Source organism: Mauremys mutica, chromosome 12 (genome assembly GCF_020497125.1).
Source record: "Mauremys mutica isolate MM-2020 ecotype Southern chromosome 12, ASM2049712v1, whole genome shotgun sequence".
Taxonomy (NCBI): domain Eukaryota; kingdom Metazoa; phylum Chordata; order Testudines; family Geoemydidae; genus Mauremys; species Mauremys mutica.
The window spans coordinates 35,929,934-35,941,571 of record NC_059083.1 but is presented as its reverse complement, the minus strand read 5'-3'; the positions used below and the strand labels follow the sequence as shown (position 1 = coordinate 35,941,571).

The 11,638-nt window shown below is 43.6% G+C and overlaps 1 protein-coding gene across 1 annotated transcript; it reads right to left on the bottom strand.

Moving 5' to 3' along the window:
• Positions 1-3,007: 3,007 nt before the first annotated feature.
• LOC123346708 (olfactory receptor 10A7-like) lies at positions 3,008-3,979 on the bottom strand. Its single transcript, XM_044984184.1, has one exon. The coding sequence runs from the start codon at positions 3,977-3,979 to the stop codon at positions 3,008-3,010; it is 972 nt and encodes a 323-aa protein (XP_044840119.1).
• Positions 3,980-11,638: the final 7,659 nt, after the last annotated feature.

Sequence of the window (11,638 nt, the reverse complement as noted above, 5' to 3'; positions counted from 1 at the left end):
CTGCAGAAAAAACCAGAGAGTATCTGCATTAAGTTTAGAAGTGTGAGCAACAAAGGTGATGTCATGTTACTAGATCACAGGCCCTAGTTCTCATGGGGGACTTCATTCACCCCGATACCTCCTGAGAGAGCAATACAGCAGTGCACAGACAATCCAGAAAGTTTTTGGATTGTGTGAGGGACAATTTCTTGGAGCAAGTGCTGGAGGAACCAAGTAGGGGCAAAACTCTTCTTGAGCTGATGCTCACGAACAGGGAAGAATTCGTAGGGGAAGCAAAAGTGAATGAGAACCTGGGAGGCAGTGACCATGAGATGATTGAGTTCAGGATCCTGACACAAGGAAGAAAGGAGAGCAGCAGAATACGGACCCTGGACTTCAGAAAAGCAGACTTTGGCTCTCTCAGGAAACTGATGGGCAGAATCCCCTGGGAGAATAACATGAAGGGGAAAGGAGTCCAGGAGAGCTGGCTGTATTTTAAATAATCCTTATTGTGGTTGTAGGAATAAACCATCCCAATGTGTAGAAAGAATAGTAAATATGGCAGGTGACCAGCTTGGCTTAACAGGGAAATCCTTGTAGATCTTAATCACAAAAAAGAAGCATACAAGAAGTGGAAGATTGGACAAATGTCCAGGGAGGAGTATAAAAATATTGCTATGGCATGCAGGAGTGATATCAGGAAGGCTAAATCACACTTGGATTTGCAGCTCGGAAGAGATGTTAAGAGTAACAAGAAGGGTTTCTTCAGGTATGTTAGCAACAAGAAGGTCAAGGAAAGTGTGGGCCCCTTACTGAATGGGGAAGGCAGCCTAGTGACAGAGGATGTGGAAAAAGCTAATACTCAATGCTTTTTTTGCCTCTGTCTTCACAAACAAGGTCAGCTCCCAGACTACTGCACTGGGCAGCACAGTATGGGAAGGAGGTGACCAGCCCTCTGTGGAGAAAGAAGTGGTTCAAGACTGTTTAGAAAAGCTGGATGAGCACAAGTCCATGGGTCTGGATGTGCTGCATCCAAGGGTGCTAAAAGAGTTGCTGGATGTGACTGCAGAGCCATTGGCCATTATCTTTGAAAACTCATGGCGATCAGGGGAGGTCCCGGATGACTGGAAAAAAGCTAATGTAGTGCCCATCATTAAAAAAAGTAGAAGGAGGATCTGGGGAACGACAGGTCAGTCAGCCTCACCTCAGTTCCTGGAAAAATCATGGAGCAAATCTCAATCTATTCTGAAGCACTTAGAGGAGAGGAAAGTGATCAGGAATAATCAGCATGGATTAACCATGGGAAAGTCATGCCTGACTAACCTAATTGCTTTTCTATGACAAAATAACTGGCTCTGTGGATGAAAGTTTGGAGGTGTTATTCCTTGACTTTAGCAAAGCTTTTGATACAGTCTCCCACAGTATACTTGCTAGCAAGTTAAAAAAGTATGGATTGGATGAATAGACTGTAAGATGGATAGAAAGCTGGCTAGATTGTTGGGCTCAACAGGTAGTGTCAGGCTCCATGTCTAGTTGGCAGCAGGTATCAAGCAGAGTGCCCCAAGGGTCGGTCCTGGGGCCAGTTTTGTTCAATATGTTTATTAATGATCTGAAGGATGGTGTGGATTGCACCTTCAGCAAGTTTGCAGATGACACTAAACTGGGAGGAGTGGTAGATATGCTGGAGCGTACAGAGGGACCTAGGCAAATTAGAGTATTGGGCCAAAAGAAATCTGATCAGGTTCAACTAAGGACAAGTACAGAGTCCTCCATTTAGGATGGAAGAATCCCATGCACTTCTACAGACTAGGGACCAAATGGCTAGGCAGCAGTTCTGCAGAAAAGGACCTAGGGGATACAGTGGATGAGAAGCTGGATATGAGTGAACTGTGTGTCCTTGTTGCCAAGAAGGCTAATGGCATTTTGGGCTGTATAAGTAGGAACATTGCCAGCAGATCGAGGGATGTGATCGTTCCCCTCTGTTTGGCATTGGTGAGGCCTCATCTGGAGTTCTATGTCCAGTTTTGGGCCCCACACTACAAGAAGAATGTGGAAAAATTAGAAAGAGTTCAACGGAGGGCAAAAAAATGATTAGGAGGTGGAGCACATGACTTATGAGGAGAGGCTGAGGAGAGTGGGATTATTTAGTCTGCAGAAGAGAGGAATGAGGGGGGGATTTGATAGCTGCTTTCAACTACCTGATGGGGGGTTCCAAAGAGGATGGAGCTCGGCCGTTCTCAGTGGTGGCAGATGACGGAACAAGAAGTAATGGTCTCAAGTTGCAGTGGGGGTGGTCTAGGTTGGATATTAGGAAACACTATTTCACTGGGAGGGTGGTGAAGCACTGGAATGGGTTACCTAGGGAGGTGGTGGAATCCACAGTTTCTTTCAAACCTTGGCCAAACAGGGCAGGGATGAATGAAAATTCAGAGGAACTTTCCTCACATATAGGAAGGAATGACTGAACCACCAGCTTACCTTGCCACAGTCAACCAAACATTCATGATTAACTTAATAGCATTTGGTCAACATTAATCTTAATGGTACAATGAACTTAGAAGTGATGCTATCCATATCCCCTTCCCATGCAAGATCTCCTCAATAAATACTCATATCTAGAAGACAATCATATACCCATGTGGTCTCCAATACAATGATTTTACATAGAGGATATTATTTTCCAAAATTAGATATTTCATCAACATTCTTCATTGCAATTTTGAGTTGAAATGAAAATAATGAAAGCCGATTTATATTAAATGCAAATGATTTCTTGTGATTTTTTTCGGTGTTTCAATCAGCTATGGAGATGATTATTATTTCTGAAACTTTGATGATGCTTTTTGGCCAAAATTTCTAATTCCAATGCACATAAAAATTGGATAGAACATTAACATTTTATGTGTTTCTTTTTTGCAGTTTTTGGACACTAGTTCAACCATAGCATTGAATGCCATTGACTTCAAAGGAGCTAGTCCAGATTTGCACAGTTGTATAACTGACATCAGAAAAAAGATGTGTACCCAAATTACTTTCTATGAGAAAATATTTTTCTCTTCAGCATGTCCCCCAATATTCTCCTCAGAGCCTCTTTTACCTCCTTGTTCCTCAGGCTGTAGATAAAAGGGTTCAAGGTCGGGGTGACAGTTGTGTATATCAGAGACAGCACTTTGTTGCTGTCTGGTAAGTTAATGGAGTTGGGTCTTAAATAGATCAGACTGCTGCACCCATAATACAAGGTCACCACAATGAGGTGTGAGGAGCAGGTGGAGAAGGCTTTGTGTCTGCCTTCAGCCGATGCCATCTTTAAGATGGTGGAGATAATAAAGATGTAGGACACAAGGATGAGAGTAAATGGAGTGAAGATGACCAGTATAGAAGCTGAAAACAACTGCATTTCATACTGAGAGGTGTCAATGCAAGAAAGCTTAATCAATGGGGGAATGTCGCAGAAAAAATAGTTTATCTTATTGGAGCCACAAAATGGCAAGGTGAAAACCGAGACTGTCTGTACTAGGGACACCACATTCCCACTGAACCATGAGAGAACCGCCAATGAAAGGCACACCATCCTGTTCATGATGAGCCTATACCTCAGTGGGTTGCATGTGGCCACATAGCAATCATACGCCATGGCAGCCAGAAGGAAGCACTCGGAGGCCCCAAGAAAGAGCAGGAAATACATTTGTACAACACAGCCCATGTTGGAAATGCTCTTGTCCTCTGAGAGGAAGTTCACCAGCATCTTGCGGACAGTGACTGAGGTGTAACAGATCTCCAGGAAGGACAAGACCCGGAGAAAGAAATACATGGGGTTGTGAAGTGTTGGGTCCATGGTGATTGCGATGAGAAGGATGTTCCCAGTCAGGGTAATGGTGTAAAATAACAGATAGATGGAGAACAGAGGCACTTCCAGCTCGCGGTGGTTGGACAATCCCTGTAAAATGAATTCAGTCACCACAGTGAGGTTCCCCTTTCTTGATTCTTCTGCATATTTCATCTGTGGAGGGACAATAAATATCTAGGTAACATGTGAAGGAATGACCCACTGCAGGAACTAAGTGGGGGATGGAATTTATGGACCCAATTCCCATGGACATTCAGTAGGAGTTGTGGCCCACATCCCCAAAGGTATGTGAGTGGCTACTTCCCATTGATTTCTAGGGGAGTTAGGCACCTAAATACTTTAAAGTCTCTGGGAGCCTGACTGCCACATGTGCCTTTGAAAATCTTCCCCAAAAGCCATAGGGGCAAATTCTCTCTTCATGTCACCCAGTTCAAATCTCATTGAGGCTCCTTCCAAAATCCCTGTGTGGGTTGATTGGCATTTCCCTATTCTAGATATGGCCAGAAAACGGGAGAAAATGTATCAAGAAAAAGAATCACCCCCAAAAGCTCATAATTTCTGTGTGAGCAGTCAGGCCTGCCTGGAAAGGACCCCTCAGTTAGATAGGCAGACCAATAGAAATACAGATAGACCAATAGATAGATAGACCAGTAGACCAATGGATAGATTGCACTTGGACCCAAGTTACTTGTTTAAATTCTATCCTCTTTCACATTCCTTTCACCATCCCACCTTCCCTCCTGCTCCAATAAGGATGCACAGTTTGTACTTGTGGCACCAGAGAGACTAACAAATTTATTTGGGCATAAGCTTTCATGGGCTAAAACCCACTTCATTGGATGCAGGCAGAGGAAAATACAGTAGGAAGATATATATACACAGAGAACATGAAAAAATGGGTGTTGCCACGAGACTGGTATGGCTCTGAAACCAGTTTCTGACTTGGCAATTCATAAGGAACAGATTGACTACACTATGTTCTAAATGGTACACTATGCAGATACCCAAGTGGTGCAGATCAGCAAAACTGCTTTGAAGTAAATGGAGCTATGCTGATCTGCACCAGCTTTTTACCCCTAGAATTCCATCTAATCAGCACAGAGTTTTCTGCCCTGCTCGGTGAATCTAAAGTATGAAGACATTACCAGAGAACAGGAGTACGTAACTACAGGTCTACAAGGAAATGTAACAACTGTATATAGGCATGTTAAAAAATGTAACAAAAAGTAGAGCTGGTTTAAAATTTTTAGATAAATGTTTTCCCCATAAGAAAATGCTAATTCAACAAAATCTAAATGTTTAGCTGGAATGCATTGATTTTGTCAAAATTTTCCATGGGAAATTGATAAGGTTGAAATATTTTGTTTTGTAAATATAATATAATATAATATAATATAATATAATATAATATAATATAATATAATATAATATAATGATAAAGTCCAAATGAAAGATAATATAATAAAATGATAATGTTCAAATGAAATGTTTCAACCTTATTAAAAAAATATTTTTCCTTACTGATATGGAGTATTTCAGAATATTTTGTTTCATGAAAAAGTATGAAATTTTTACCTTTTGGCCTTATTTGGGATTAAAACCAATTTTGAAATCTATGTATTTCTTGCAGGACAGAACTTCCGTTTTTTGACCAGCTCTGAAAAAAAGGTAAGGCATTGCTCTTATTCTTATTTGTCATAAATAATAATAATAATAATAATAATAATAATAATAACTAATTAATAATAATAAATATAAGCCAATTTTTGAGCCTGTTATGCTAGACTTACTGATTATCATTTTAGTTGTTCCATGAGCAATTCCACAGAAAGCATTGTGATAATTTACAGAACAAGGTCTCATTCAATATGAAGGTATCACAATCTGTCACCTGTAATTTATATAGCACCTTCCATCTGAGAACCTCTCAACAACTAACATCAGTTGTGTCAGCCTCACTACCTCTGGCTGAGACAGGTCAGTATTTATCCCATTTCTGCAGATGGGGAAACTGAGCCACAGAGTGGCAAGACATGATTCTCTTCCAAGGTTGCACAGCTAATGTGTGGCGGTGCAGGAAGAGATTCCAGATCTCATAAGTCACCCTGGTCTAAGCACAGAACTGCCCCTGAATATTCCCTATAGATGTGAGAGTATTCCCGTCTGCAGAAAACCAAATATACGATTAATCAAACTACAGAGATGGGGATCATATATATATACAGAGAGATAGACAGACAAACAGTTCATCTCATGCATCCACCAACCATCGATACAGTCCCATTGTTTGGCTCTCAAGGTGCTCCATTCTAAAGACACCAGTAAAGGCTGCATGACTACAGATGCTGCAGAGACCCCAGCCTTGACAGCTTGGATTTGGGGAATAATAATATCTGTCAGTGCATAGGCATAGTTTAACGTCTATATTGGGGGGGGGGGCAACTCCATCAGGCCAATGGAGGGCCCGCATGTGTGGAGGGGCAAATTCCACGCCTGCCTGAGGCTTGCAATTTGGGGGGAGCAACGCCCCTCCTGCCCTCCCTCCAAACTACTCCCATGGTTAGGAGTTGCCTATAACCAAAGGCTCTGATCTAGCACACTTTGCCACATAAGGAGTGTCATTCATGTGTGTATTTGTGAAACTGAGCCCCGGATAAATGTGTGATAAAGCCCACAATCCTATCTGACTGCTAAACTTCTCTAATGTTACAGAATTAGGAAGTTCTGTGTTTATCATATGACCAGGCAAAATGACCTGGAAATCACAGTCTGCTCAGTTAAACAGGGGATTAGAAAAACAAGTAAAAAAAAAGCAGAACAAATACTTCATCATTAGTGTTAATTTTAAACAATCTCTTTTGATGAAATCAAACCTGATGCAAACTCCCATTTGCTTCAACTTAATTATAAGACACTGATTTATCTCTTTGCAATTGCCAGAATCTGCAAGTTACAGAACTATCTCTGTTTGGTTTAGTTGTATGTTCGGGTCTGCATCACTTGTTGGACACATTTTCTTTCTTTCTTTCTTCCTTCCTTTCTTTCTTTCTTTGAATTACCTTAATAACTAGGAGCCCCAGTCATCGATTAGGACTCCAGTGACCTATGCGCTGGACGAACCCAGAACAAAAAGCCAGCCCTTGCCCCCCAATGAACATATAGCCTAATTCCATCATTTCACACTCCTTGTTCCTTTTGGAAGATTTTACATTTCTATATGGAGCCCTGGGATGGCTAATGTCAGGAACTTCCGAAGATGGGCACTTATTTAATTGTAGTTTTAAATTTCTTGAGAAGAGCAAGAAGAAGAAATACTAAAGGGCTGACTCTCGGGTGGTGAAAATTCTTTGTTACAAATGACGCTAGCTGAAAATCTGTCCCAGGTTTCTATGCTGAGATAGTTCAAGTCACAGGAGCAAAAGCAACATGCCCTCAGCTATGTTTTCAATCCGTGTAAAAGTGAACATTAACTAAAATTTAGTTAGATTCAAAATAAGTTCCTCCTACCGCCAGCTCCTTCTGGTCACCTCCTTCTGCAGAATGAATGTGCTGGTTTCTATGGTCTATTTGAGCCCCCTTAGATGACCTTTGGGGCGGTATTGTGCTGGAGCTTACACCCAACACACTGGGGGATTTTACACCCATGTATTCCCATTGCTTCTCTCTGATTGGGCTGTAAAAAGCATGCAGCGTTAGGATTTTCAGTGTAAACTTTTCCCTTTTTTTGGCTTGAGAGTCCCTAGGCCTAATTCTCATTCACATTAAAACCACTTCACGTGGCTCTGGCAATGTCACAGAGCCTTGTGAGTGAATGTAATTTATCTCCATTTTCAGGCACTTTTTACACTGCTAGAGTCGTACAAGGCAGCCTCCATGTCAATGAGATTCGGGTCAGCTAAGCCAAATTCTGCTCTAAGGCGACATCTACACTGGGAGCTGAGGGAGTGGCGGAACAGACTAGCTGCCTCAAGTATACACCCACGGGGTCTGAGCAGGTTTGTACTCAGGGTGACTAGCACACGGTACTGTCGCTTACCGCTGCCTGTGCTACTGTGGCCACACTCCTAATTTTAGCACATTAGCTCAATGAAGGCCAGCACAGGTATGTCTACACCAGCTGGGAGTCACATTCCTAGCTCCAAATGTAGATGTTAGCCTGAGTTACATCCCTGTGAATCGAGATTAAGATCCTCATATTGCAAACCCATTAGCCTGATCCAAAGACAGACCTGGTCTGTTTTTAACCTTTTTTGGAGGCGGGGGGAAACTTAGAAATTGGAATGTTTTGCAAAACGAGCTTTTTGGTTTTGATCAGCTTTTTAAAGAACCAGACACACCCAATAGCTGCAACACAGTGCCAGAGACTTGTTGAAGGAAAAGGTCTTTACTTCGTCTGAGCTGGAAGCCAGGATTGGGGCCAGCTGAGTCTGATCAGTGCTAGCAACACCAGCCTTTTAGTGGACAGAAGGCACCTGCCAGTGAAAGGTCCGGTGTAGGGTTCACTTCTCCTAGTATCAGCAATGGACTCTCAGTGTACGATCAGCCTTGGGGCCCATCTGAATAAGGGAAATCTGCAGTAAATTGGAGCAGACTCTGCTCATACAAACTGGGCCCTTGTCAACACATACACATCCTGAAACTGACCAGCACCTCTGACATGAACTGGCCCCATTGGATATGTCTACACTGCAATGTAAGGCCAGGGTTAGTAGAACTAGAGTTAGTAGAACTAGAGTTAGCAGAACCTGTGTTTGGTAACCTAGGGCTTGAGAGTCTACACTCATTTGTAAATCCAGTTTAGGAATTTTTGATCCCTGTGTTCCAACCTGGGGCTCCAGCATCTACACTGTATTATGTGGGCCTGAGTCCTAGCATCCTAGACTTCCTAGCATCCTCCCCAAATGCTCTAGCCATTTGTTCATAGGGCAGCCTGGGAAAACTTAACTGTCTACTGAACTTGATTGTCTAGAGGACAAAGGAAGCTGGCCCATGGGATTGTGGAATACTTCTGATGGATGCCCATGGTATCTCTACATTGCAATTAAACACCGACAGCTGGCCAGTGTTAGCTGACTTGGTCTTGAGGGGCTCAGGCTGTGGGGCTGTAAAATTGTGGCGTAGATGTTCGGGTCAGATATCAGGCTCTGGGACCCTCCCTCCCTGTGAGGTGTTTAATTGCACTATAGACATACCCGCAAAGCACAAGTCCAGTGGGGCTATGTCTACACTGTAAAGCAGTAAGGTTTGAACCCTGGCCCTGGCTTGACTCAGGTTCGGATCCTCCACCCCTGTGGGATCCTTGATCTAAGCCCTGGGTTAGCACAGTTTGCATGTAGATGGAAGGGGGATTAGGCTTGATCTTGAGTTTGAACCCTGAATTTACACTACAGTGCAGACATAACCTCTGAGGCCACCTCCAGCCAAAGAGGCTGAGAACTTTGAAGGCAATGGACCTACAATGGGCTGGCCAGTGTTAGGCACTGATCTATGGATACGTCTATACTGAAATTTAACACCCCCAGCTGGCCAGTGTCAGCTGCCTCGGGCTTGTGGGGCTCATCCCTTTCTGTGGAACTCCTTTCTAGGCAGTCATTTCCCATTTTGTGTGCGTGCAACTGATTGTTATTTCCTAAGTGGAGTACTTTACATTTGTCTTTATTGAATTTCATCTTATTTACTTCAGATCATTTCTCCAGTGTGTCCAGATCATTTTAAATTATAATCCTATCCTCCAAAGCACTCGCAACCCCTCCAAGCTTGGCATAGTCCGCAAACTTGATAAGTGTACTCTCTATGCCATTATCTAAATCATTGATGAAGATATTGAACAGAACTGGACCCAGATCTGATCCCTATGGGATCACACTTGATATGCCCTTCCAGCATGACTGTAAACCACTGAAAACTACTCTCTGAGAATGGTTTTCCAACCAGTTATGCACCCAACTTATAGTAGCTCCATCTAGGTTGTATTTCTCTAGTTTGTTTGTGAGGTCATGTGAGACAGTATCAAAAACCTTACTAAAGTCAAGATATAACAAATCTACAACTTCCCCTCTATCCACAAGGCTTGTTAGCCTGCTATCAGGTTGGTTTGACATCATTTGTTCTTGACAAATCCATGCTGTTACTTATCACCTTATTGTCTTCTAGATGTTTACAAATTGATTACTTAATTATTTGTTCCATTATCTTTTTGACTACAGAAGTTAAAATGACTGGTCTGTAATTCCCAGGTTGTTCTTATCCTCCCTTTTTATAGATTGACATTATATTTTCCCTTTTCCAGTCTTCTGGAATATCTCCCATCTTCCATGACTTTTCAAAAATAATCATTAATGGCTCAGATATCTCCTCACTCAACTCCCTGAGTATTCTAGGATGCATTTCATCAGGCCCTTGTGACCTGAAGACATCTAACTTGTCTAAGTAATTTTTTACTTGTCCTTTCTCTATTTTAGCTTCTAATTCTACCTCATTTTCACTGGTCTTCACTATGTTAGATGCTCAATCGCCACCAACCTTCTTGGTGAAAACTGAAACAAAGAAGTCAGTAAGCACCTCTGCCATTTCAACTTTTTCTGGTATTGTTTTTCCCCCCTCATTGAAGTAACAGGCCTGCCGTGTCCTTGGTCATCCTCTTGCTTCTAATATATTTGCATAATGTTTTCTTGTTACCCTTTATGTCTTTTGCTAATTTAATCTTGTTTTGTGCCTTGGCCTTTCAAATTTTGTCCCTACATACTTGTGTTATTTGCTTATATTCATGCTTTGTAATTTGACTTAGTTTCCACTTTTTGTAGGACTCTTTTTTGAGTTTAGGTCAGGCCTGCACAACATATGGCCCACAGGCCGCATGCGGCCCGCGGAGCCTCACTGTGCGGCCCGCGGGGGGATTCTGAATCCCCCGCACACGGTGCTCTGCGGGCAGCCCAGAGCCCTTTAAATTCCAGCTGCCGGGAATTGATCCCGCGCCGGGAATCAAAGGGCTCTGGGCTGCCCGCAGCCACGGGGAGCCCAGAGCCCTTTAAATTCCAGCTGCGGCGGGGAATCAAAGTGCTCTGCGCTGCCCGCAGTGGAGAGCAGCCCAGAGTCCTTTGAATCCTGGCCCGTGGCCGCTGATTGCCCCCTCCACGGACCCCTTCCCTAACTGCCCCCCAGGAACCCCACCCCCTATCTAAATGCCACTGCTCCTTGTCCCCCGATTGCCCCCTCCAGAGACCCCTGCCCCTAACTGCCCCTAGGGACCCCAGCCCCTATCTAAGCCTCCCTTCTCCTTGTCTCCAGCTGCCCCCTCCTGAGATCCCCCCAACTTCCCCTCACGACCTCACCCCCTACCTGTCCCCTGATGAACCCCTGAGACTCCGATGCCTATCCAACTGCTGCCTGTCCCCTGACCGCCCCCCCGAACCTCCACCCCATCCAACACCCCCTGCTCCCTGTCCCTTGACTGCCCCCCGGAACCCCCTACCCCTTCTCCCACCCCCAGCCCCGTTACCGTGCCACTCAGACCAACGTGTCTGGCTCCATGCAGCTCCAGATATATTGCTGCCATGATCCCCCATGGAGCCCCCAGCCCTCCCCTCCCTCCCCCAGCACCTGCCTTCCAGATTTGAACACCTCACAATTCAGGAGTGCTCAAGCTCAGTTTGGGCAGCTGTTACTTCATTTCTCCCAAATCAAATATACTGATCCACTGTAACTTGCTGTAGAAAAAGTAGGATAAAATTGAGCAAGAAATGCTTATTAGGACTGGAATTGCTATTTTCAACAGCCATTGCCTTTTTGTTTGTTTAAAAGGAAGACAGTGAT

Bases quoted from the DNA above. Each gene is read 5' to 3' on its own strand.
- LOC123346708 (XM_044984184.1), bottom strand. From the start codon at position 3,979: ATGAAATATGCAGAAGAATCAAGAAAGGGGAACCTCACTGTGGTGACT.